The sequence below is a fragment of the Phytophthora cinnamomi genome (assembly GCF_018691715.1).
Source record: "Phytophthora cinnamomi strain GKB4 chromosome Unknown Contig10, whole genome shotgun sequence".
Lineage (NCBI taxonomy): Eukaryota > Oomycota > Peronosporomycetes > Peronosporales > Peronosporaceae > Phytophthora > Phytophthora cinnamomi.
Genome location: NW_027150943.1, coordinates 1,443,714 through 1,468,314, shown reverse-complemented (window position 1 = coordinate 1,468,314; position 24,601 = coordinate 1,443,714). Strand labels below are relative to the sequence as shown.

The 24,601-nt window shown below is 53.6% G+C and overlaps 10 protein-coding genes across 10 annotated transcripts; 6 read left to right on the top strand and 4 right to left on the bottom strand.

The window, feature by feature from the left end:
- Positions 1 to 414: 414 nt before the first annotated feature.
- On the top strand, positions 415 to 1,208 carry IUM83_05884 (uncharacterized protein; the record flags this gene model as incomplete). Its single annotated transcript, XM_067930046.1, has 4 exons — positions 415 to 469; positions 656 to 761; positions 829 to 939; positions 1,013 to 1,208. The coding sequence occupies 4 exons, from the start codon at positions 415 to 417 to the stop codon at positions 1,206 to 1,208; spliced, it is 468 nt and encodes a 155-aa protein (XP_067798222.1).
- A 265-nt stretch (positions 1,209 to 1,473) lies between these two features.
- Positions 1,474 to 2,478, top strand: IUM83_05883 (Zinc finger protein; the record flags this gene model as incomplete). Its single annotated transcript, XM_067930045.1, has 4 exons — positions 1,474 to 1,589; positions 1,663 to 1,735; positions 1,894 to 1,906; positions 1,979 to 2,478. The coding sequence occupies 4 exons, from the start codon at positions 1,474 to 1,476 to the stop codon at positions 2,476 to 2,478; spliced, it is 702 nt and encodes a 233-aa protein (XP_067798220.1).
- Positions 2,479 to 2,744: 266 nt separating this feature from the next.
- Positions 2,745 to 3,380, bottom strand: IUM83_05882 (NADP oxidoreductase; the record flags this gene model as incomplete). The annotated part of the gene is made up of 1 exon (XM_067930044.1): positions 2,745 to 3,380. One exon carries the CDS (start codon positions 3,378 to 3,380, stop codon positions 2,745 to 2,747), a length of 636 nt encoding a protein of 211 aa, XP_067798071.1.
- Positions 3,381 to 3,595: 215 nt separating this feature from the next.
- On the bottom strand, positions 3,596 to 8,264 carry IUM83_05881 (broad-minded protein; the record flags this gene model as incomplete). Its single annotated transcript, XM_067930043.1, has 12 exons — positions 3,596 to 3,817; positions 3,891 to 4,034; positions 4,105 to 4,226; positions 5,994 to 6,036; positions 6,112 to 6,252; positions 6,333 to 6,413; positions 6,485 to 6,676; positions 6,743 to 6,923; positions 7,302 to 7,399; positions 7,470 to 7,563; positions 7,653 to 8,158; positions 8,247 to 8,264. 12 exons carry the CDS (start codon positions 8,262 to 8,264, stop codon positions 3,596 to 3,598), a joined length of 1,842 nt encoding a protein of 613 aa, XP_067798218.1.
- Positions 8,265 to 8,400: 136 nt separating this feature from the next.
- On the top strand, positions 8,401 to 9,002 carry IUM83_05880 (Metallophosphoesterase 1; the record flags this gene model as incomplete). The annotated part of the gene is made up of 2 exons (XM_067930042.1): positions 8,401 to 8,751; positions 8,886 to 9,002. 2 exons carry the CDS (start codon positions 8,401 to 8,403, stop codon positions 9,000 to 9,002), a joined length of 468 nt encoding a protein of 155 aa, XP_067798219.1.
- Positions 9,003 to 9,019: 17 nt separating this feature from the next.
- On the top strand, positions 9,020 to 9,533 carry IUM83_05879 (Metallophosphoesterase 1; the record flags this gene model as incomplete). The annotated part of the gene is made up of 2 exons (XM_067930041.1): positions 9,020 to 9,066; positions 9,137 to 9,533. 2 exons carry the CDS (start codon positions 9,020 to 9,022, stop codon positions 9,531 to 9,533), a joined length of 444 nt encoding a protein of 147 aa, XP_067798153.1.
- A 1,603-nt stretch (positions 9,534 to 11,136) lies between these two features.
- Positions 11,137 to 12,806, top strand: IUM83_05878 (uncharacterized protein; the record flags this gene model as incomplete). The annotated part of the gene is made up of 2 exons (XM_067930040.1): positions 11,137 to 12,500; positions 12,578 to 12,806. 2 exons carry the CDS (start codon positions 11,137 to 11,139, stop codon positions 12,804 to 12,806), a joined length of 1,593 nt encoding a protein of 530 aa, XP_067798268.1.
- A 152-nt stretch (positions 12,807 to 12,958) lies between these two features.
- IUM83_05877 (uncharacterized protein) lies at positions 12,959 to 14,382 on the bottom strand (the record flags this gene model as incomplete). The annotated part of the gene is made up of 2 exons (XM_067930039.1): positions 12,959 to 13,172; positions 13,241 to 14,382. 2 exons carry the CDS (start codon positions 14,380 to 14,382, stop codon positions 12,959 to 12,961), a joined length of 1,356 nt encoding a protein of 451 aa, XP_067798330.1.
- A 355-nt stretch (positions 14,383 to 14,737) lies between these two features.
- On the bottom strand, positions 14,738 to 16,553 carry IUM83_05876 (uncharacterized protein; the record flags this gene model as incomplete). The annotated part of the gene is made up of 4 exons (XM_067930038.1): positions 14,738 to 14,936; positions 15,001 to 15,806; positions 15,901 to 16,358; positions 16,430 to 16,553. The coding sequence occupies 4 exons, from the start codon at positions 16,551 to 16,553 to the stop codon at positions 14,738 to 14,740; spliced, it is 1,587 nt and encodes a 528-aa protein (XP_067798287.1).
- A 1,901-nt stretch (positions 16,554 to 18,454) lies between these two features.
- IUM83_05875 (uncharacterized protein) lies at positions 18,455 to 20,500 on the top strand (the record flags this gene model as incomplete). The annotated part of the gene is made up of 5 exons (XM_067930037.1): positions 18,455 to 18,568; positions 18,942 to 18,991; positions 19,926 to 20,209; positions 20,290 to 20,413; positions 20,491 to 20,500. The coding sequence occupies 5 exons, from the start codon at positions 18,455 to 18,457 to the stop codon at positions 20,498 to 20,500; spliced, it is 582 nt and encodes a 193-aa protein (XP_067798303.1).
- Between the last annotated feature and the right edge of the window lie 4,101 nt (positions 20,501 to 24,601).

Sequence of the window (24,601 nt, the reverse complement as noted above, 5' to 3'; positions counted from 1 at the left end):
TCCTGAATGTGATAATACGTAACTGGAACTCCGAAGCAGCAATGATATGGACTCTCTACGCGGCCTGCAGCGCTCGGGGTACAAAGCGGCAGCGAGTTCGACGGACTTCGACGCGTTCTTTCTCCAGTTGCTGGACCTCTCTCCACTCGCGCCAGCGAACGTGATTCGACGCGCCAAGACCGCGCTGCATGCTGCCACAGCCTCCCGCGTTTTCAAATCTGTCGTTCATACTTTTTTGCCCGGTATGGTGACAGCATCTTCGTGTTATTGCAGTCGCTGAAGAAGGCGTACAACGTTGCCTTTCAAAGGTGGATGTTCGGGTCCGTTCCAGCTTTGGTTGGCGATGAAGGCCCGGAAAGTCCCAAAATCTTGGCTCTCCGCTGGACGATGTAGTTCGCGTTCGCAAGCGCAGCGATGAGGCTTATAGCTGCATCACTGTCTGATATTGAGGATTTCCTGGGGACGAATGGTGAGCACTTGCTCAGCGAGTGGCTCGGAGGTCCCTTGACGAGTTTGCCGGAGATTCAAACAGGAAAAACCCGTGGTTTGCGATCTTCATGCCTGCTGCTACCAACTGCCTGAGTAATTCGCTATCTCGAGGAGGTGTGTTGACGAGTATTGTGACTAACTTTTTGATGCAATGTATCCAACGCAGTGCCGCTGTTTCTGCTCTACGACAAGCCTTCGGCGGAGTTCCGAGTCCGGTTCCCTGCCGCAGGTGGCCTATCGGAGCGACTGGCTGGGGATCGCATGGAATGCGGGTGCGTTGTTTCTGCTGGTGTTTGTCTCCGTTAAAACAATTTTTAACCTACTTCGATTTGTCTGTAGCGTTTGCTGGATGGACTTCACGCAGCTCAAGGTCATGGTTCTGAAGTGTTCGCACTACATGTGCGATCCGTGCCTCCGTTTGCTACCCCGCAGAGAGTGCCCGTATTGCCGGTAAGTCCTGCACTTAGTTTGAACGCGCAGCCACGAGCCCTAACTTATTTTCCTCTATGCTTTTCGTGACCAGTGCACCGATTCGATTCGCATGCGAAGTCAGCGAATACGTGAAGCAGGAGGCGTGTCGGCTCATGATGGAGGCGATGGCACTCGAAGACAAGGCTCCTGCTCAGGGCCTCAAGAAGACGACGAACCGCCTCACGCCGAGGACAACAACCATTTTGCTGAAGACCCGAGAACGACGGCGAAGATCAAAAGACAGTTGACCACGAGTCGTGGTCAACTGTCCTTTGTCGTGGTCCACGAATCTTGTCAACGACACCATAGCCCCAACTCTGAGTACCGTGTTGCCAACCAAATATCATCTCTGTGAAGGAAGCGTCGACAACAACCAACGTAGAAATGCCCGTACGCCGCCAAGGCACAAGTAACCTGAGCCGAAGAAACCAGCTTGCCATACTCGACACTACGTAACTTCATATTTTGCATACATATCCGGAAAAACTACTTTTCGTTGTTGGGAGGCAGAAAATGGAGCAGGTCTGGGAGCTCCCGGGAGGCAAATACATCCGCAAGTACTCGCCGGAGCACCCGTTGTTCGACGCTGGCACGCGCCTGTGGGCGACCAAGTACTACCATGAGGCAGAGTACGATGACAGTGGCTCCACGCAGGCGCTCCCGATTTCTGGCTAATGCGTTTCGTGGGTTTTGGGAAAATAGGTCAAGCGTACAGTTGGAAGACGCCGCCACTGAGCAATCTGCTGCTATTACATGTCGACTGGCCACCTGCAATGTAAGCTTTCAGTCCGTTGCGGCCTGAAGAACACTACGACATGTACGAACGCAGCGTTTGATTTTACACCTTGCCGAAAACCTAAATTTTGATGTGCAGGGTTCACCGCAACATTTGTCGGGAGTGCTCACGTTCATTTCTGAGTCTTCGTCTTCTAGACATCCACATTAGGTAGGTGAGGTTCATTAACCTTTGAAAGTGCCAGCGAACTAATATTGGTGTGGTGGTGACATCGTTTGACAGTGAGACCCGATGCCTTCTTCAAGATCCTGTCTAAGAAGAAGCCTATGTACGTGTGCTTGGTCGATGGCTGTCCGGAGACATTCCAGCACGATGACAAGCGAACCAGGCACTTGATTCGAGTGCACCAGTATCCGGAATCGTTTTCGTTCCACCAGAGACGTAACCAAAAGAAGATTGTGAAGCCAGGCAAAGAGAATTCGAGTGCCAAGCAAGTGGAAGGTATGATTCCGCCCGATGTGGATGCCGAAACCTTAAAGAAGCGTGAAGCACGAAAACGGAGACGACAACAAAAGAAGAAAAAGCTCTTTGGGCAGACTAAACATGAAGATTCTGACATGCACGTGGACGCAGGAGCTGCTGTGCAGGACTCCAGTGCGTCTTCCAACGCCGAAGCCACACAAAGTGAAATCACCGATGTCGACATGGCTGAACTAGAGGAGAACATGCGCGAGCTACGTATTCCCAAGAATATTCACTTCGGCCGCAAGCGAAGAATCTGACCGAAGCAGAAGGAACCTCACAGCGCTAACAGTTTCCAAAACGCTAAAGAAATGTTGCATTTTGGATATCCTCACTCAAACTAGCTACCCGAGCTAATCCGAGTTAACGAGTGAATTATTCGTCAAACTCATGGAAAACAGTGCAGCGTACCCCGACGGAAAATCCGAGTAGAGGTGGCCGACACGACCCGAGTTAACCACCGTAGCAGCCAACGCTCGAATGTCTGCCGCTTTGACTACTTGCGAGTGATCTTGCTTTACCCACTCTAGGAGCTCGCGAGGTTTAGCATTTTCGGCTGCTTTCCGATGTAAGGGGTACTGTAAGGAGCGGTGTTCTGTTGAATACGCCAGCTCTCCGCGAGAGACCCACAGTCGACGGGGTCAAAGCCGATGGCTGCCATAAATGCGCTCACCTCCTCCTTGCCATTGGCGCTGTCACTCGCAATAGGAAGTGCCCAGCGCTCGGGGTCGCCCACAGGTCGAGGCCCAGAGCGGAAGTGGAACTGATCAATGTTGTGGAAAGCCTTGACCACAACGGATCCTTCCAAATGCCGCTGAACCATTTCACTGGTTGTAAGGACACGCTCATCAAGCTCCTCGATGGAACCGTCACGCTCTGGGTAGTAGTTCATCGTGTCGATGACAATTTTCCCAGCAAATGTCTTGACAGGGAGATGGAACACGTTCTTCAAGGGGATGGAGACCGACACGAAGTCGCTTTGCTCCACTGCATCTTCGACTTCTGCAGCACTTGCTAGAGGCCCAAGCTTCGCGACGGAGGCGGACAAGGAGGATGGGCCTCTGGAGTTGCTCAAGACGACACGATAGCCTTCCTTGACAGCAAGTTCGGCCATGATGGAGTTCATGTTGCCAAAGCCAACGAAACCGATTGTCTTGGTCATGAGTCCTTTGCGTGGTTGTGGTGCGAGTCACTTTTCCAATACTTGTGATATGCCGAAATGAACAGAGGCTCACGTGACCTTCTTGGCAGATTGCATCACCCTGAAAACCACGCAAACACTAGTACAGATGACGTCAGTGAAGACCTCACGTAAACCGAGTTATTATTTGAGTACCTTCTGTAGCTTCATGTTGAGTGTTACCTCCCTCTGATTTACTAAGTACCATTTTGTGCGAGCGGAAACAAGATGCTTCTCATCTCCTCATGGTACTCGCTTCGAAGACGAAGCAGTAGTGTTCGCCACGGACTAAAGCGGAAGTTCCGGATAGGCTCTCGAATGAGTACTAGGAAAGGGGAGAGACTTTGAGTATTGTGACTAGCAATCAGATCCCGCATTGTAGGCTCAAGATGGTTCAAAATCGCGACGATAATGTACACCTGTAGCAAGATACAACAGCCCCCACTCTGTTAGCATGACTACTTCAAACCCTAGTACTCCAATCTTGTGTACCTGGAATTCGGCACCGTACAAGATGCTGAAATAGGTGTAGATTACAATGTTTTCCCAGTCAAAGTAGTTCCAAAAACTTTGGCTATGCCAACGCAGCACAAGACTCAAAAGCGAGCATTGGCACTGATCGATGGCTTGCAAAATCTGTGGCAAGGAGCATATAATAATTTAAGTACTTAGTAACACCTCGTCAGTGCTGAAAGTTTAACCTTACCTGAGGAAACTCTCGCTCCATTATACTCTCGACTCCTTCAGCAATCGCTATCGCCGGTGCTGCATTTTCCCCATCAGCTTTATCACCCCACTCGACAGCACTTCTAGGCCAGAGGAAGCAACCTGACGAAGTCGTAATGCAGTGCGATAAGAATCGCAGGATATCGGCCTCCCCGTAAGTCGGATGCAGTATCATCAACATTGTAACGGGAAAGCAATCCATAGCAACCTTGCCGAACTTTTTGACGATACAGTGCAGCAAGGTAGGCGACGAGTCCAGAGACAGATCCCGTGCGTAGTTCTTGTAGAGCCGATTCATGAGTTTTCGCTCGGAATCCGTCGGAAAGAACGCCGCGACATCTTGACTTGAACAGGTGGCAGTGTTACCATCCATCCTCGCGGCGCTCGAATTGGTCGATCCATCTAAACGACTTCGGTTGCTTGTAACAAGATTGTACAGGAGCTTTGCGAAGACTTTGGTGAAAGTAGCCGCCGATCTGTAAACGCCAAAAGACGGTAACACCACGGATTTGGTTTCCAGGTCATTAATAATCTCCCACGAAGCTTGCGAGATCAGCGCAAAATCCATGGGCACTGCCGAACCCGCCTTGACGCCATCTTGAACGGCTAGGAGAATTTTACTTTGCAGCGTGACAATGAAGTCGGAAATGTCAGGCTCTACGACTTTAGTTGTACCTGTGCTCTTCTGCCGAGAATGGCCATCGAACGCGTAAAGCTCACACCGATTAATCGTTTCACTTGGGCCTCCAACAAACTCGAAATCATAACGAAGCTGTTTCTCAATCAGTGAACATGAACCTAGAATCTCAGTGTCATTACACAACACGTCGCGTTGCAGTGCGCTCTTGGCTTCGAGGTTTAATATACCCAGTCCTGCAAGCAGACTGCTGCAATCAAGCAACGCCGGCACACTTGACACAAGCGAGAGAACCAGCAGAAATGCAACGCAGCAGGTATCCTCAGCATCGCATGACCTTATGCAGTCTCCGTTCATGTGGCTGGCAAGAGTCCTTGCTAGGAATTCAATCAACGGGCGGCTTTCAGTTAAAAGTAATGACGACGACGCGTACTGCGTACTCAGACAGCATCGCAATAGATGGATATGCCTAACCAGATGGGTTAACTGGGGAGGGCATTCATGCTCCGAGCTGTTGACTGCCTCTGTAAAGTCGACACTCTCTTGCAATTGCCCGACAGCTTGATAGATGGTCGTTTGCACACCGTCGAGGCTGAAAAATGCCTTCGCAGATTCAGGAACGGACAAGAACGCCAGAAACTCCCGAAAATTAACCACCGCTGCAAGGTTACTCCACCTGTTGTTCAATTCGAGTACGTAGGTGTTCAGAATGGATGCATCGTGCGCGTAGCGTATTCCAGTCACCGACTGACACAGCGCGCTGACGTTATGATGGTCAGTACACTGTAGTAAGTTTTGTCCACCATCTCGAGTTTTGCAAGTTTTCCAGACTTCGTTATGAATGCCAACCTCTTGTGCGATTTTGAATGTCTGTGAAAACGCTGACATATCCCTGATTAGTCCCAAAATTCTGGACTGATAAGTTTCACGGACCATTTCCTCATTTGGAGCTAGCGCTTCCTTCTCCCAAGATTGTAGGACTTGCCGGCATAACTCGAAAATGAGCCTCATGTTCGCGCAATCATGCATTGTAAGTCTGGAATTGGTCACGGCCTTGCTCTGCAGTATCATTTGTAGGATGATCAACCCTGAAGATCTAGCCGCTACATTGCTAAGTGCACCACTCCGGATTCTTTTTGACAAGCTGTCAACCACCAACTGACAAACTTCAGTGGCACCTTTCGGTTGCCTAAACGGAAACCATGGATTCTTCACTTCACGTTCTGCCGTACAGTGATCACTAGGCAAAAAGTCCACCCAAACGGTATCAATGATCTACGAGCAAACAAACAGTTAATGCCTACTGCTCACCAAGAAATAAAAGCCAAGGAGATGAAAGTGTCAGCGTACCGTTGTGAGTCCTGCAATCAGTTCTCTGTCGTGTGTAGCGTGAAGATATATCGCAGCACTGTTAGTGATGGCCTTCGTCCATTTATCATCATATGAGGTGTGCTCAGTCTCAAGCAAATGTCTGGGTAATGTAACGATCACCTACAGAAAAACAAAATCAATTATCATTTTAATATCAGCCCGCATCTCCTCAGTATTTTGTACTTCGAAGTAAGCCATACCGATGTTATGGATAGGATGAGGGCATCAATTGCACCTGCTCCTAGATGTTCGTAGTCAGCTTCTAATTCATCCCGTTGCTGCTGCAGGACCGTAACGTGGCACAAAGTTATAACTTGCCCACGTACCCATACCTGATGATAATATGCCTTACATCGTCAAGTATCAATTCAGGCTGCACCCCGCGAAATAGTGAGTCATTTTCGGCCGCAATCGTCTCGAGAGCCGGTCTTCCCCAGGCTGCGTGTCTCCCTTTGATATAGGTGTGCGCGGATACTCGCTGCCATCGACATAAAAGCTCTCGACCTTCTTGGTACTCACAGATGTATGATAGAGCAACCAGCGCCTGAATAGCAGGTAATAACAACACGTATTAGCTGGAAGTAAAACATCAAATCATAACCTAACTTACACCTTGAACAACGCGCTTTTCAATAGCATCGGTGGAAGAGACTGACGATATCGAAGTTAACGGCCGAACTCGAGACATGTACTGGAGTAAATCAGCGATGAATCCCGCTTCGTCAATAGCCACAAAAAGCTGTCGTACACTTGGGCAGTTTAGTAGCCACAGTCGAAACCATTGCATGGGGCTATCATCGACCAAGGACATTATCAGAAGAGGATTGGCACGCTGTGCCTCGACCTCGGTCTCTGCCTTGGAGTACATGGTCAAAAGATAAAACGTCGAGTACATCACTCGAGCGAGTGCATCAGATGAAAAATACACCCAGTGTTGCGTAACTCGACAAATCAGCGCATGCAATACACGAAAACAATCCAAAATGGCGACAGAGTGGGGATCGGTGCATGCAAGAAAAGTTAGGCGATCCAGGTACAGCTTCTCCGTTTCCAAGTGTAGCCCCATAAATTCAAGAACAACCCCATACAGCTCGAGAAACTGGCTAGCGTCTTCAACTTGGTTCATCAGGTCGAACAGAACCCGCTTTGCTCGTTCAGCAGTATCGCACCTTTCTCCACGGATATCAACATCAAAGAATAACCCAACAACAGCAGAACAAACAGCAGGAAATAGTGGCCCAGAGTGGATGATTTCCACAGCGGGCATCTGAACCACAGCACACGGTAAACTTGTCAAAACTTCATCGACTTAAAATTCATAGAGACCATCGCCTTACCTGCATCAGCTCGTCCAGGCCAGTTGCACGCTCCAGCGCATCAACACTCTGCATCCGTATGATCGTACTCGGGAAATCCTCCATACACGGAAAACTTTGCCCCACACATTTCACAATCAATTAGCCGCACCGTCTTGCATTATCACGTTTGTTTTTTTTGTACCGAAAAAAAAAATTGCCCACCTCATTGCGGACCTGGACATGTCGTTCAGATCCTCGTCGAACGTGAGCATCTCAAACGAGCAGTTCTCCGACTCCTCGACCTCCTCCGCTTCTCGCTCTTCGTCCGATTTCGGCTGCAACTCTCTCGCCTCCGCCAGCGCCTTCAGTTTGTCCCAGAAGTGCTCCAGGAAATGCTTGTCTGCTTCAACCTTGTGTCGGTTCTCCTTGCCAGCACTGAGCAGGTCCGTCAGCCTGGCCAGCTCTTCCTCCACATCACTCTTCATCTGGCCCAAAGCAGCCTCTAGCTCGCTGCTCTTCTGCACTTGGGCCTTGGCACTTGCCACAACATGTACAGGGTCCTGCAGCTCCCCGGAAGCCGCAGCTCTCACCGCGTCGCGCACACAACCGCCCACTCGCGTCTTGAGCACGTTCCGTATGAACTGCACCACTTGCAGCTGCCAGAATGACGGCTCCTGCGTCTGAAGAGCCAGCAGCGTCGCCTGAAAATGCTGCAGCAGGTCTTCGAGCTGCCTCAAACCGAAATTATCCACGAAATCGAGTGAATTGACGCAATTAAGACACAGCGCACGGGCGCTGAAGACGAAGAGAACGTACCGGCGCGTCCTCTACCAGTGGATGGAGCGTTTGGTCTACGAGAGCGCTGTTGGCGCAGCAGATCCTCCAGCGCACCAGTCGCTTCGAGCTCCGCCATTGCTCCCAGAAAATGACGCTTCAACATGGCCACATTTAAAATTGAAAACCACAAATAATGAACAACATTCCATATATAACTTCCACAATTAATCATAATGGCGCGGTGGCAGCTGGCGCTAGTCGCGGCGGCGGTGCTGCTGTGCCAAGCGGGCTTCTTCTACCTGCAGGCGTGGCGCTGCGAGCTGCAGTTCCAGCAGACGGCGGGGATATCACGGTGCTGGTCGTGACGGACGTGCACCTGCTGGGGAAGAGGCGGCGCTCGCTCGTCGAGCGGCTGTGGGTGGACTGGCAGGTGCGCGCGCGTCCGCCCGGGCCGCCGTGGACGATGCACGGGCCGCAGGTGGCGCTCGTGCTGGGCGACCAGTTCGACGAGGGCAGCCGCTGGACGCCGGACGCACTGGGACGAGTACGCGGACAGGTTCTTCCGCGCCTTCGCCAGCTTCCTGCCGCTCAAGACGCTGTACCTGGTGCGGTGGACAAGGGGTGATAGAGGTGGCGGTGACGCTAATGCTGCGTGTGGGTGGGTGCATGTGTCGGCAGGTGGGCAACCATGACACGTCGTTCGGGCGGGAGATGCGGATCGAGGACCTGAAGCGCTACGAGGTCACGTTCGGAGCGGCCAACCGCATCGACGAGATCGAGGACATACCTTCGTGAGTCTCAACACGATGGCGATGGACTCGGACGTGGCGAGCCAGGAGGTGAAGACGGAGGCGCGAAGGTACGACAGTAATCGGTCGGTGTGCTTTGGTGTCGGGACGTCTGAACCGAGTTGTTGTTGCTGGCTGCAGCTTCCTGGAGAGCGCCAACTTTGCCGACCTGCGCGCGCGCACGACTGGCAGTGTCATCTTGCTCACGCATTTGCCACTCTTCCGGGTGGACGACCTCCAGTGCGGGGAAGAGCGACTGCGCGAGGCGGGCCACATCACGTACGAGCACCCGAGCTTCAAATACGAGACGCACCACCACGTGCTCTCGCGCGAGCTGTCGGCGGAGCTGCTGGACAAGGTGCAGCCGGACCTGGTGCTCTCGGGCCATACGCACGCTTGGTGCGCGTACCAGCACCCTGATGGGCCATCCATGGAGTACTGTCCCCACGTTCTCGTGGGGACAGCGCCAACCCGAGCTACGCGTTGCTGCGGCTGCCCCGAGCGAGCCACGCCGAAACGAGGCGACCACCCGAGGTAACTGCGTGCCACCTTCCGTCTGAGCCCTCATCTTCGCGACCTACATTACAACAATCGCCATCGTGCTGGCGAGTACCGTGCGAGCCGTGCTGGCGAGGCGAGCAGCGGTCAAAACCAAGGACGCGTAAGAATTTCCTTACTGTGAATGACGCAGTCGCAGCTCCGAGAGTGATGACGACGCTTAGCTGATCGTTTTCGATGAAGTGAGGGTGGCAAGCGGCAACTGTAGCTGCCGGCTTCAACTTGAAGCCTCCAGACTGGCGCCCAGCAGCCGGCCCACCAAAACATCGGGCCAAGCGCCAAGCTGGACGCGAGGGGTACGGTCTCACCTTGCGGATTGTTGGTCACGGAGCAATCTGGACTTGGCTGCTTGCGCGGCGGTGCGTTTAACAACGATAGCCACGTTGAAGACCTTGCGTTGCCTTTGCTCTGTCGCCCACGACGCCCCGACCACGACCCGTTTGCACCGCTCATTGGCGGGCCAAAGTGATCGCTGACCTGCTTTAACACGTTGAAGCTGCTGGTACTGCCTTGTCCGCAGCAGTCACAACTGCATCCACGCTCGGCTATTAGCGCTGGCGAGTCGCGGCGAGTTGGCATGCCAGCGCCGACTTGGCGACGCCCTCCATCAGACCGGAGTTTCTGAGCTTTTGTTCGCCCCATGTAGTTCAGAATTGACTGAAGAGGCCAACTGCAGCCACTGCAACCCAGTGCCCGTCTCCGTTGATGAAATCGGCCCGCAATTACATGGCCCGGTTTAACGCCGCCAATCACCGTCGAAATCGCCCGCCTTGCGGTCTCCGTGCCGGCGTTCGTCCACGCCGAGCAGCGACGAGCGCGGCGGGCAAGGCCACAGGCCGCGGCGCCCTCCAATGCGGGCGAGCTTGGAGCCGGAGACCCGCGCCAGCGTGCATGGGCCGCGCGCGATCTACACATTAGCGAAATGCCCTCGCGGCCGTGGTTGAAGCCTGTGGTCCGGATTCTGAACAACTTCAACTTGTCAAGCCGGATGGACCTGCTCTGCGCCCGATGAGCTGACGCTACGTCTGAACATGCCGTTTACGCGCCCCAAGCGCGGATTGCTCGCACGCACGCCATGCGCGACTGGCTCGACGAGCTCCGCTGCGGCAGCTCCCCATTGCCGGCACAGCTCGACCAGGTTCCTCATTGGCGGCTGCCGTGAAGTTATCTACATGGTCGCAGGCAGGCAGCGGGGCGGTGAATATGTCGCTTCCCACCTTCCGCACATCGCAGCGGAGAGGCCCTTCGAATTCCTTACTTTGGGCTTCAAAATCGCAGCTGCCCGGATTGCATATTAAGAGCGTTTTCATCTGCCAAGCACAGTCGCTAAATTTGAAAGATTTAAGACTCTAAGAACACAGCACCCAGATAAACACCACCTGCTACGCTCTCTAACCGTGGGATATGGTCCCACAATCAACCCAAAATGCTGCTTTCGATCCGCCCAAAGTAGCGCCAATTGGGTCGTGATTTCTTCGCGGACGGCGGGCGTGACGCCGGGGTGCCAAGAGCTCTGCAGTCCTCAAGAGACCGGCCACAGCTCAGATCCCCTGCCGCCGCTGCTTCTCGCCACTTCCCCCGCCATGGAGACGCCGCTCGCGCACGCGTTCCACCCCGCGCCGCCGCTGGACGACGAGCTGTACCCGTTCCTGGACGCGGAGGCCGTGGGCTCGCCCGACCACGAGTTCTTCATGGGCGCGTACCCCGCCTCCATCGCCGACCTGGACTTCGCCGCCACGGTGCAGGCGCTGCCCGCGCACCAGAGCGAGGCCGCGTCGCTGCAGCTCAAGCCGCTCGACGACGGCCTGCTGCACCAGCCGCTGAACCTGCCGCAGCCGCACGACAGCGCGCTGCTGTCCCCGTCCGCCTTCCGCGACTTCCCGGACGCGCACAAGCAGCAGAAGACCTTCTTCGGCGCGTCCCCCAGGAAAAGCTCGAGGCCCGCGGGACGCCAACGCCCGCGCCCGCGCGTGGCCTCGGCGCCCAGCTCCACGAGGTCGGACTCGCCCGTGTGCTCGCCGCCGTCGAGCGTCCACGGCGGCAGCGACGGCGGCGGCTCGAGCCTGAAGGACTCGGAGGAGATCCTGAACGCCCCAGTCAAGAGCCTCACCGAGGAGGAGAAGAAGCTGCGGAGACGCGCGCAGGTGGCCAAGTCCGCCAGGAAGCACCGCAACCGCCAGAAGGAGGAGCTCGCGCGGCTCCGCGAGCAGGTGCAGATGCTGCAGGAACAGATGGCCATCATGACCCACCACCAGGGCTCCAGCTCGCCCACGAGCATCAAACGCGAGCAGGACGTCATCACGCAGCACCGCAAGCGCAAAAAAGTGGACGACAACGAAGACGAGGACGTCGGCGGGGGCGTGCTCACCAACCCGAGCATTGGGCTCATCAACATGCCGCCGCCGAAGCCGCACATCCAGCACTGGTACCACCGCCTGCCCGTCGACACGCTCGAGCGCTCGACTATGCTCACTCGAATCGCGGACAAGCGCATGGCCATTGGAGAGACGTACATTCGCGGTGAGTTTGGCTCGGGCACAGCGTTTCCTTTGACGGACATCAAGCTGAACTCGAATGGACCGGACCTCGAGATCAAGCAAGTGCGTGGCCGGCTCGTCTCCGGGTTCACCCACCACGAGGTGGGCGAGGCCTGCTGGAACTCGTTCTCGAACTTTGTGTTTGATGTGCCCGAGCGATTCCGACGCCATGTGACGTGTGAACGGCTCATGGAGCTGGATGCTAACACGCGTTACGGACGCACGATCGTGCCGGTGCTGCGCAACCACAAGGGCCGCATGGTGTACTTCCACTCGTACTTCTTGGTCCGGCGACACGTGCGTGACGATTATGTCATGATCACGTGGGAGACGATCACGGATGACGACCTGTACCCTCCGTCAGCAGATGAAGACCCCGAGACGACACTACGCAATGACGAAGTTGGCTGGTACGTTGGCTGCTGTTTGTACGCGTTCTCGTCGCGCATTTCACTCACAAAGTGATTTTATCTTTTTTGCGCTGCAGCATGATTTTGGAATCGGAGCGGTTGCCGGACCAAGGCGCACGCACCACCTTCCGGTCCATTACGCACAGCACACCACCCGTCGGGGTCATGACTCACCCGCGCGGAAAAGTGAACGAGGCTTTCTTGACGGTGTTCTGTCGCAATGCAGACATTGTTGAGAACTCGGCGTGGAACTTGTTGATCAAAACCCACCCGACTCGCATTCCCAAAGCCGAAGTCGTGGTGTGATCTTTGGTAGACAGACCCGTGTGAGTATCCAAGCGTCGCTTTTGCCAGTTGCCAATCCTGTTCATGATGAACAAGATGTAGCACGTGGCTAGCGTTGCATACCTTGTGTGTGAAAATAATAAGCCCCTTATGTATGATTTTCGCGCCATCTATTAAACACTGATCATGCGGGCCTCTGAGGCATGCTCGCGGATATGATCGAACACAGTAAATCCACAAACTTTGGCTCCTTCCTCCGCCATATCCAAGAAGTGCGACAGTTCTGGTGCTGTAGCAACAGGAGGGAACGACTGGCGCTTTGTGCAGATAGAGCGATACACCACGCGTTCTACACCATCACGACACAGCTCGCGGCGCACCATAGCCCTGCCCAAGCGAACAAGACACAAAAAGTTAGCAAACCACCACCACGCTTAAACGAGGCCCAAACGTACGCTCCGACGACGTCGCGTTTGACTTTCGTCTCGGGTTTGACGGGGTACAAGTCATCTTCGTCCGCAAAATCCCAAACCAAAACTCCGTAGCTGTCGCTCATGCGATAAAACACTAGCGGGCGAGATTCAACTGACACTTCTGCCGGTTGGTCACCCTCCACTGCGGCGGTGCACCGGTAGCAAGTGTCCGTCTTCGCGTAGCTGATGTTTCCTTGAGGTTTGCCCACGACCTCGCCCTTTTGCGATACTGCAGCATATCCAGGCCAGTCAGTGCCACAACCCAGGATCGCACTGCAAGCCGAGACGAACACGGATTTAAGATCCAAGAACTCGAAAGCGTACGTGGCGACGGTGGTCATGGCTTGCTGCTGCGGGTCAGGAACCGGCACAAGACTCGTGACCATAGAGGGGGGTCCAGCATAATCCATGCCTTCTGTCTCGCGGAGAAGAATTTGTACGGCCAACTCCGCCTTCGAGTCCGTGCAGAGCGCCAAGTAGTCCCGTCGACGCGAATGCACTGTCCGACCCAGGCGGGTATATGTATGCAGCAAACTACACATATTGAGTTCAGCGTTTGTTTCGGGAGAGTTCAAGACGAAACTCTGCATCGACGCGAAGAAGCGGCGCTGCATCACCAGCGCTCGGCGCAGTTGTTCGTTCACTTTCTCCGCTTGGCGCCTCTTGTGCCGTTCAGCCATGGCATGCTCTTCCAAACCTGCCACACCACCGTCCGGCCGCAGCAGTTTGTGCTTGGCACGGAGTGTATGAAGCTGGTCCGTGAGATCGACCACCTCCTGCTTCAGGTCCAGCATCTCGTGCTTCTTCCGGTAGCGATGGCGCCGCGCACTCACAGCCACCTGCGCTCTACGCTTCGCCTTGCGGTCCAGTGTCTTGCTTTTTGTCGCTGAATTCGACGGAGGGGTGAATGTTGGCGACTCGGACGATGCACTCGCATCGTCGCTGCTGCTGGCGCCGTCCGCGCTACCAGTCGCCACCGTTCCGCTCGCCTGGGCGTCGTTTTCCTTCTGCGTCAGCGTGGGCATTCCGTCCGCTTGGAACAGGAACTCGGACAGCAGGTTCATGTCGAAGTCGGTGTCTGCTGTCAGACTCGTGGAGGTTGAATTGTCGCCGAGGTACGCCATGCTGGTCGAGCTGCCTGGGGACGATAACTCGGCGTTAGGCGACAAATTGGGGAGTGATCGCCGCCGCGCTGCCCTTTCACCAGTGATCGCGTCGACGCATTTTGGTCCCGCAATCAGCCCTACCAACTGATGATGGCCCGGGTTTGATTTGCAAGAGCGAGATCACTTGGCACTTACCGCACGATGAGTGATTTCCTGAACAGGACCTCGAAGTGAAAGGCGACGGGGTTAATTTTGGTTGTCGCTAACAGTGAGCACTTCAAGAAGAAGGAGAAGGAGAAGAAGAAGAAGAAAAAACAAACAGTATGTGCTCATTGCAGCTTCAAGGGGCGGCGACGCCTGCACCGCGTTCGCTTTATGGCTTCAACGACTCGCTTTTGATGCTCTCGTACAACAACGAGCCGCAGATCTGTGCGCACAGCTGTCTTGACTGCGAAAACCGCTCCAGGGCTGGTGTCACCACCGCTGAGTCCACCATGTGCACCTTCGTGCAAATGTTGCGGCAAACTATGCGCTCCACACCGTCCATGCAGATCTCCGGTCGCACCAGCACCCTACAGCGCAGAAAACAATATGTTAGTTTTGGATCAACGGGCGATGCGAACAAGTAGTGCTTACGCTCCAATAACGCAGCGCATGGCCTTCGTATCCTTTTGCAGCGGGTTCAGGTCGTCGCCATCAACATAATCCCACACGAAGATACCGCCGTCCTCGGTCATTCGGAAGTAGGACATCTGCAGGCACTCCACGGAAACGCGGTCTCCCGTGGCATCGCTCTGGTAGATGTTGCGGGACATTCCGTAGTGAATGTTGAGCTTCGTCGGGGGCAATTCAAAGGCCTTCAGCGAGGAGCTCACGAGCGTATAGTTAGGCCACACCGCCCCACAATTCATGATGGCACTGCATGCGGCCTTGAACGTTTTGCATGCGTTTCTTGTTTCCATTGCGTAAACCGCGACCGTGGTCATCCCGAAACCATCGCGTCCTAGATCAATCTGCTGGCAGGCAATGTGGGGTGTCGTCCATGGCTTAATGCCACCAGTCTCCTGCAAAATGATTTGCTTGGCCATGTCCAGTTTCGCATCGGTGCAGACTCGCTCCAAATTGCGTACTCGTGAATTCGGGTCACTTAGCAAGCGTGTGGGCGTGTGCAAGAAGTTACGCATGTTCAACTCAATGCTGCATGGCATCGCCTCCGAGAACATCGACCTGAGGTTGCGCACGAAGCCACTCTGCATAAAGAGTGCCCGTCGGAGCTGTTCGTTTAGATTTTCAGCTTGTCGCCGCTTGTGGCGCTGCGCAATGGCCATCTCCTCCCACGCCGCCACGGCGTTATTCGCGCGCATCTGCTTGTGCTTTGACCGGAGCGTTTCCAATTGTTGCTCGAGGAGCGTAACCTCGTTCTTCAGTGTCACCATCTCATACTGAGTAGGTAGGCAGAAGCAACCAGAAAAGAAAACCTAGAGTTAGTCGATGGGCGATAGAACCCCGTCACCTACAATCAGAAACCACACCTACCTTCTTTCGGCAACGCACTCGACGTGCGCTATTAGCAACCTGCGCTCGGCGTCTGGCCTTGCGATCTACCGGCCATCTTTCAGGTTTAGCATCCGGCGCAGCTTCTACGATTTCCAGCGGGGATGAAGATGAGGAGCCCGGTGACAGTGACTTCTTGGGTCTCTTCGGTCTACCACTCTCTCTTTTGTTTGATTCGTCCGTGCTGATGCTGTTGTCACTACTGCGACTGCCCGCCGTCGGTGACGAGTCCCCCGACCTGTGGTGTGTGGGCAAAGGCCCCACTCCAGCGCTGCCGTCCGGAAGCAACAAGTCCGACCAGAAGTTCATGTCCAGGTCGTCCTCCTGGCCGCACGCCCCCTCCTCCCCGTTGAGCGTCATCAGTCCACAAGCATTAAGCTGCAGAGGCGTCTCGTCCAGCGGCCGAGCCCGCAGCTCCATATCGCCCGGCTCCAGGAAGTCTGCACAGTTCATTGAGGCAATTAGTTAGCACCAAACGGAATAACGGTGCTTCTAGGCTGCATTTCCGCACCGGCATCGAGCGCCCCGAGGCCAGAAGGTGCAACGTTTCGCAGTGCTGTCGGGTATTTACCCCCGTCCTGCTCGTTGGCCGCTAGTGGCGGCTCACGTCGCACAGAGGTCATGCTCTGGTCCATGCTTGTACTAGTACGCTGGAGAGGTGCGGTAAAGAGTGACGAAAATAAATACAGTGTACTACAGATTTCAAATCACTGGTTTGGCACATGATCAACGATTCAGTCACACTTGCTGTCGCTGACTTTTTGCGTTTGCCTGGAAGATCATGATGTCCTCGAATTGTGCGGCAACTTTCAGTGACCAAAATTATGTATGATGAGACGTAGACACACGGAGTACCTAAATATGTACTATTGACGACTGGGGTCACCAAAAATACCTGGGGCTCGCAAATTCTATGATTATTTAGATGAAATTACGTAAGTAACCCCACTAAGTACTGGCAGGCGGCACTTTTCATCACTCCCGTGGTGGACAAGTTGGTTGCCGTGGCTATCTGCTTGCCTGAGTCGCTCCAGTGCTTTCAAGAACAGCAGATGCATCGAATGGTGTTGTCGTACCTGTGCTCAATGGCTTGGAGAACGACATATTCGGCTAGAGTATCCCCACGCCTAGAACAAACCAAATCACGTGGTTTGGTTCGGTAAACAAACCAAACCAAAATTACCAATGAACCACGTTCGAAACGGTTTCGTGGTTTGGTTCGAAGTGGTTTGAACCGAGTGAGACGCTGCAAACCAAAGCAAACCACGAGAATGTGGTTGGCTAAAAACCTCAATTTGAAACTGTTCACGATGCGGCTCTTATCGAGAAGTGCCGCGCTGCACAGCTGAAAGGCCGAGCGTCGTTGAACGGTGGAGCCGCTGTCAAAGACGAAAGCTGCATCAGGGTGAGATGCTCACCGCCTTCGGGAATGCGAATCCTGTCATCCAGGAGGTGCAAGCGAATAAGCCAAACTTACTACCGATACCAGCCGCAGATTCTAATTCTTCGGGTATGCCGCTTGCTTGGGCGCGGCCTTTGAAGATAGCCTGCCGGGAGTACAGAGAGCCATATTGACCAACCAGGCAGCGGTAAAAGCACACCATCGGTTGCAGCTGAAGCTCAACTCCAAACCACGAAACTCCAAACCTCAGGAATGGTTCAAGAGCGTGGGTCTGGTAACGTTCAAACCAAAGTAACGGCGAAAATTGGTTCAAAGGTCATGAAATATAACTTCGAACCAATAGTTTGCACTTTGGTTGGTTTGGTTTGTTCTAGGCGTGAGTATCCCTGGCAGGGACTCCGGAAATAGCATTGGCAATAACATTATTTTTGAAAATAACAATAGATTACGTCTTTTGGTAGGTACAGACGGCTAACTTCATCATTTATTGCTTGGTTTTTGATGTATCATAATTTATGACAGAGACCTACGTATAATTATTTTTGCTGCCAACCAGCTACAGCTACCGCTGATTAACTTTGGCACACGATTAGCTGTACCCCCAAATATGTTATTAAATCATGTTCGGTAGGTACACATAAACATGCACACATTCACCCGACGACCCGCCCGAACGAGCAGTGTGGATAAAGCCGCGGCTTTATTTTGGGCTTTTCGGCTTTATCGATTTTTTTAGCCGATCGGCTTTATAATTTAGCCGCGGCTTTATCGATAAAGCCGCGGCTTTATTGGTGGGGCAAGTGGTGGCCAATATCCGGACATTACCGGACAAATCGTACCTGATTGGCGTTATATTTTGTAGATTACACAGCCGAAAGAAGCCATCACCGAGCTCTTGCGGGCTCCTACGCGGGCCACACCGAACAAGTTCCACCTGGTGCCCTCGGGCATCCTGAACCCGAACGTTATCTGAATCATCGGCAACGGACGGCTTCCAACTCAAGCGTATTGCGCTCCATTTCGTTGAGCGCTGCTCGGCCTCATTTCTCATTTTGCACCGAGCCGAGCAAGCTCCTGCAAATAAGTCTCCCCACCTCACCGCCAAGTCACCTCCCACGCACCCACCGAAGCAGCATGAGGTTCTTCGCCACTGCGCTCGCCGTGTTCGTGCTGATCGCGACGACCGCCAACGGCTCGCCCATGCTTCGCATGGAGACCAAGGGCAAGATGGGCAAGTCTAAGACGGAGGTACCGGTCGTTCGACGACGAACGCCATCTTGTTGCTCCAGCCACCTTGGGATTCCATTCGCAAAGGCAGTATCAATTCTCTCAAAATTGATGTTGCCTCTCTCTCGCTGAAAAAATAACCGGTATCTCGCCCTATGACGATCTTGGGCGCGGGTGCAGTATCAGATCTTTGTTCGTCGCCGTAAGCTGCATGACAATGCTTGCACCAAAGCTGGAGCCTGCCGCCTTTCTTCGGTAAGCCCGTCTCAATGAAATGCTGCCGCTCGTAGCCCTGGAGGCGCCCCATCATGCCAGGGTAGGCTTGCTGTATGAGAAAGCTGATTTGGACGGGAACTTGAGGGGGGGGGTTGTGTTGTGGTGCTCACCTGAGCAGGAACTGTCCGAAACACAAACCCCACACAAATTAGTCGAGTATACAAGCAGGTATAGCCTTTCGTATACCGTTGTATAGCCAATCTCGCGGAGTTATCTTCGGCTTTATAGGGCCGGCTCTATTCGGCTTTTTGAATTTGCTTGCGGCTTTATCTAGCAAATCGCTACAGAGTCCTGGACGAAATAAAGCCACAAGGGTGCGGCTTTATCCACACTGGAACGAGCACCTCCTGGTAAGAGCGTTTACCACTTGAACAACAACAAGCGATGGATTGGATTGATGAGGCGTGGGGGGAGGTAAGCGCCGATACCATTGCTTTAAACTGCACCAGCTATTTTAAACTGTAATATCACATTACTCTTGGCTTATCTATACCCTCTATGAACCAAAAATTTGAATATGCCAAAGTTTCTCAGCGGTATCTGTATCTCAACTTGCTGCTAGTCGTTCCGAAAGGCTGGGTTTACTGGTACGTCCTGTAGCTGGTTTGCGCTTAGCTCACAGCCCCCAGTTTTCAATTTTTACTGCTTAAGCCCCAGTCCCCACCCGCGTCGTGGTTCGTGCTGTCTGCCCCCCTCGCCCAACCTACACCAATGCCCAAGTCTCGGGCTTTTACTTCCGCCCGTGTTGCGATGATAATGATGAGATGATTCTGGAATATTTATGTTGCCGATGCGGCTCGGTGCGGACGCAAACACGTCGGAATGGTTACTCTAACCTGATCCAACATGTCAGAAAGGAGCACCCTGACTACGAGACAGTCATGCTCGACGCTACAACAGGGGAGACAGGGTCGCTCGTCAACATCTTCCGCCACTCAGCACTCAATCGCCATGGCAGAATGACATGGATCGTCATGTGCAATCTTCCTCTCGCTTTCTGCGAGAGTTGAGAAGCTAGGCGATATATTTGTACTTCATATTGTTGTTGTTGTTCTTATGCTGCTTATGTAACTAACAGCAATATTGTCTGGATGTTATTCAGCTATTCCAACCTGGATCCCATCTCGCAGGAGATGTTGCGGGCTGGCAAGGACGGGGTCATCCTCGCGGTTGAGCGTTCAATCGCGGCGGAAATCCCTGCACGTTTCAGCATCATGCTCAACGGCTGGACACATGCATCGGAGCGTTGCATCGCCGTGTTTGCCCGCTATGAGGTAAATGGCTGTCTAAAGACGCCGCAGCTGACTATGGCGCCGCTGTTCGACGCGCAAGACGATGTCCTGTCAGCGCAAGGGCACCTCGAACTCCTAGCTAGCATGCTGCCGCGTGAGTATGGCGTACAGCTGGAGCGGTGTTGCTTCCTTGTAGCTGACAACTTGCAACTCTCATGGGTGTAGCGCTTGTAGGTTGCGCAAGCCACGGATTGAATCTTGCTATTCAAGCGGAGATGGCATCACACGAAGAGGGCTCAGATGCCGTCCAGGCGATAATGGTTAAGCTGCGTACCCTGACTCAATCGGCGAAACTACGGTAAGCGCTATATCGTGTCTTTGTGATGTAGCAATGTGTTCCTGACACAAGCATGCTCACTTTTGTAATTATTTTAGGAAAGATTGAAACTCCACTTCGGTCTATAATTCGCCAGGACACGCGCTGGAGCACCACCATCGATATGGTACAGCGGTACATCAAGTTACTCGAATTCCTCGACGTCGAAGACGACGACATCATGGAGTTGCTGCCTTCGCCGGCAGCAAGCAAACGCCTGCGCGCGTTCTATCAAGAGTTGCGCGACTTTGAGTCCGTCTCTAAAGTCCTACAAGGTCAAGATGTTGATCTGCTCGACGTCCGTGAGTGGTTTGGCGAGCTAATTCTATAAATCCACAATATGCACGCTTTCTTGACAAGTTTGTATTTGGAGGATGCGTATTTGTTATCATATTAATAACTGAATTTTGTTTTTTTATTATAGAGGATCTCGAGCTAACATCGTGCACAGACCATACTTTAAGTCTGGGTGTGTTCGCGTGCTCCGAGGCAAAACGCATCACTTGATGAGGGCTGATAAGGCCGCTTTAAAGCAGTTTGAAGCGACCAGGCTGGTTGAAGAGACAAGTAATGCGGAAGAAGATGACGCATTCGGGTCTTGTGTAGAGCGTCTACGCAAACGTCGACGTTTTGAGCAGGATTGTGTCACGTACGAGCAACTGAAGAGCATCCCGCCCACGTCCAACGTGGTAAAACGCTTCTTCAGCATTGCTAAGGTAACCTTTGGCCATCACCGACATGGGCTATTGCCGCTGACGCTTGAGACGATTCTGTTCTTACGCTAGAATCGCTCATAATGGAAACTGGGCTCTGTGGACGTTAAGATGCTGCAACCCCGGTCCCCAGGTTTGGTATTTGAATTCGGTCTGGAGGCTGAGGTCTGAGATTCGCACTAGAGGCCACAGATCTGAGGTTCCAGGCCTTGAATCGGATCATGGGCAGAGAGCTGAGCTTTGACCTTTTGGATCTGTGATTTGGAGTTACATGGTTGCATAAGTCTCTGATCCCAGACCTCAGATTGGTGACCTAACAGTTTGGAGTGCCGGCAGATCTGAGACCTGAGAGTGATGTCGAAAGTCTGAGACTTTGGGATCTGGAACGCGATCTAAGGTTTGTCTGTGCACCAGACCCTGAGATGTGCAGTCTGGGGTCTGGGAAGAGAGTGTGGCGTGAGGCGTCTGATTTCATCTCTGGTCTGGGGTGCCACAGCTGGGATGTGGAATCAACATCGTAATTTTGCCCCCAGCTCAGATTCCCAGAATTCAACCCAGAATTGAGACATGTCAAATCGGTTGGACAGCCGGGATATGGAATCAACATCGTAATTTTGCCCCCAGCTCAGGTTTTCAGCCCAGCAGACCCTCAACTTGTGCCAAAACTGAGACACGGTGATTGTGGGCGCAAGTTGGTGTCTGGATGCACGATGTTCGTGAGGAAAAGTGGAAACTGGTGAAAGACAGCTGCCGCGCCAAGCCTGGAACGTGACTAAGAGCCTGCGGCGTGCCTGCAGGGCCCGATGTGCGACTTCGTCGTCTCGCATATGAAGTGGGTACACAAGCGATGGCTACATTGTCGGTCTGGGATCTGCGGTAGTTGCTCTTTGAAGTTGGCGATTGTCGTTTGGAGGGTCGCTCTGAAGGGTCGCCCGTTGTGGCTTTTCGGCACCTGGTGTCAGGCACACAAGATTCGGCCTGACCAGTCGCCTATGGATATGGGCCAGTTGGAGCCACAGGATCTTGGCGTCATCCGGATTACACCTGATTTGTACCCAGAGTAATCAGTGTAATCAGGTGATGACAGACCAAGTCCGGCCAAAACCGGCCACAACATCCTGGCGTAATCAAGATATCACTGATTTGCACCCAGGTGTAATCAGTGTAATCAAGTGATGACTGACCCAGATAGGCCAATGGAAGGGCGCCAAGGCAGCGACGCACATTCACAGGCGCTGCCAAGCCAGTAGCTTAGTGGGTTTCTCACCCTTGTGCAAGGTGTACCCAGGAGATGTTTGCACCCTTACTTGATAAGACTATTGTATGTGCATGTGCATGTACATGATATTCATCAGAGTTTGTTTTGCCCCAAGGGCCCCTCTCTGCGGAATTCGTTTTGCGTCGACAGGCATGTGGCTTCACCGTACCAAATTCCTTCCCCCCGTCGCCCACGCAAGGCCAAACGGAGTAGCTACGAGTGTCTACGGTCGTACTCAGCTAACTCCAAATAAATTCAAGTTCAATAAGCAAGCCTTTTCGTGATTCGGCCCGGGTTGCCTTCGCTGTTGTATTTCCACACGCGGGACATTGGTTTTGCTGGGTTTTCGTGCTGGTTGGCTGGTTTCCTGGCGGTGCTTCATATTTTCGGCGTGCTCCGCTCCGAGGTTTCGGCAGAGCAACACCTGGGATAGTGGTTTCTGGGGTTGCTAGTTGTATCCGTGTGGCACGAATAGTCTGGGATTGTGGTCCCCGGCTTCGCTGTGTCGACTACATCAAGGCGTGGTGCGCTGAAGTCCCAGGGTGCAGAGCGAGAATCCTGGATGAAGGCGGGCTCAGACCGAGCCAACTCTCGGGGCCACTCTGGTCTGAGGGGCGAGTGAAAACCGTTGTTCGGCTCTCAGGCTGGGCCGCCGGAGGAAGTGTCGTGACTAGAAGCGACTCGAAGCCGGAGTCGCTGAGCAAGGAGGACGATGTTAAGGCCCAGAGTCCAAGGGCCTGAGAAGAGAAGTGGACTAAGTGTGTGTGAAGTGGATGTGTTTATATTCAAGAAAACGGGGCACAGCGGACTTCGCACGTGCGTACAAGGGCCTTCCAAGCAAGGAGCAAGCTTCGTCTGGGGACATCTGGGAGCTGTCGAGTTCGGAGGCAGCTGGTGTGGCCGACGAAAGTCTGGGCACCCAGCGTAGCCTTAGGAAGAACTAAGGCAAGGGATTGCAAGAGTGAGGAGCTCACGCCTCACCCAGCTTGGGATCTGAGATCTAATCTCAGATTCTGAGTTGAGTGGTCTGAGATCGAGGTCTCACCGCGAGGCTATTCCCTGATTTTGGAGCCCGCATCAGCACAGCTGGTGCGCGTGCCCAGATCCGGAAACGACTTTGGTGACGGACGTGTGCAAGTCATGTCGACTGCTCCCGACTCGAAAGTTTCCATGACAAGTGGTGAGATGCCTGAGTCTTCGCTTCGGCGAAGTCTCAGAGTTGCTGGTTTGCCGGCTGAAGTGATGCCGGAAAATGCTGGGACGCCCGGGTCCAGGAAGTCGGAAAGGGTCCCAGAAAGTGATGATCTGAGCGCATCTGCTGAGGAAGAAGCTGAGATGAGTGCTGAACCTGAAGCTGCGCCCAAAACTGAGGATGCTGAGCCGCCGCCCAGCTCGCCTGTGAAGAAGCAAGCTGAGACTGGTCGAGATTCGGATCCAAGGCAAGATGTTCCGAGAAATGATGGTCCGAGTCTGGGATTACCTCCAGCGAGTCACAGTTCGGTGCATCGAGGAAGTTTCTCAGCTGAGATGACCACTGCTCAAGCGCCGAGTCCCAATCCGGAGCCAACCACTGGGAGTAATCCCGGTAGCCAAACCGAGGGTGGTGCGCTCAGCCTTTTGGGTAAGCACGAACTACATCTGAGGACGAAAAGTGTTTCTGGGGCTGGGACGACCCCTACAAGGCTGAGTTATGCGCCTGGTGTCGCACTTCCCAGCTATGCAAGCGGTGGCGATGTTTGGTCAAGTACTCTGTGGCCTGGGCAGAGAAGTACTCGCAGATTGGAAGGTGTGCCTGAGGGAGAAGCTGAGACTTGGGCTTTGGCCCCGCTCCCAGAAATGTCTGACGAAGCTATGCGCGATCCCAGTTTGAGATGTGGATGGGAGTCCCAGCTGAGACTGTTCACCCATTCGACATCGCGTACAATCCGTTTCACGGTGGTTACAACCTGTGGGGATTCATCAAAGTTGCTGAGTCGACCGGTCGACACTGTTTTCTGTGACCCGGTCGCCTGCCGCTAGGTGGCTGAACGTGTTTCGAGCTAAGCGACGTCGTCTCCCAATCAACTCAGTCGTGAGAGCTGTGAAAGTTTCGCTGAAATTGCTTCCACCGATTGCCTGTGTGGCGTTGTTGCAGACAATGCTCTGGGAAGCTGGGTATGAATTTGTGAATCGAGTCCCAGCTTGTCCCAGCTTGGATGA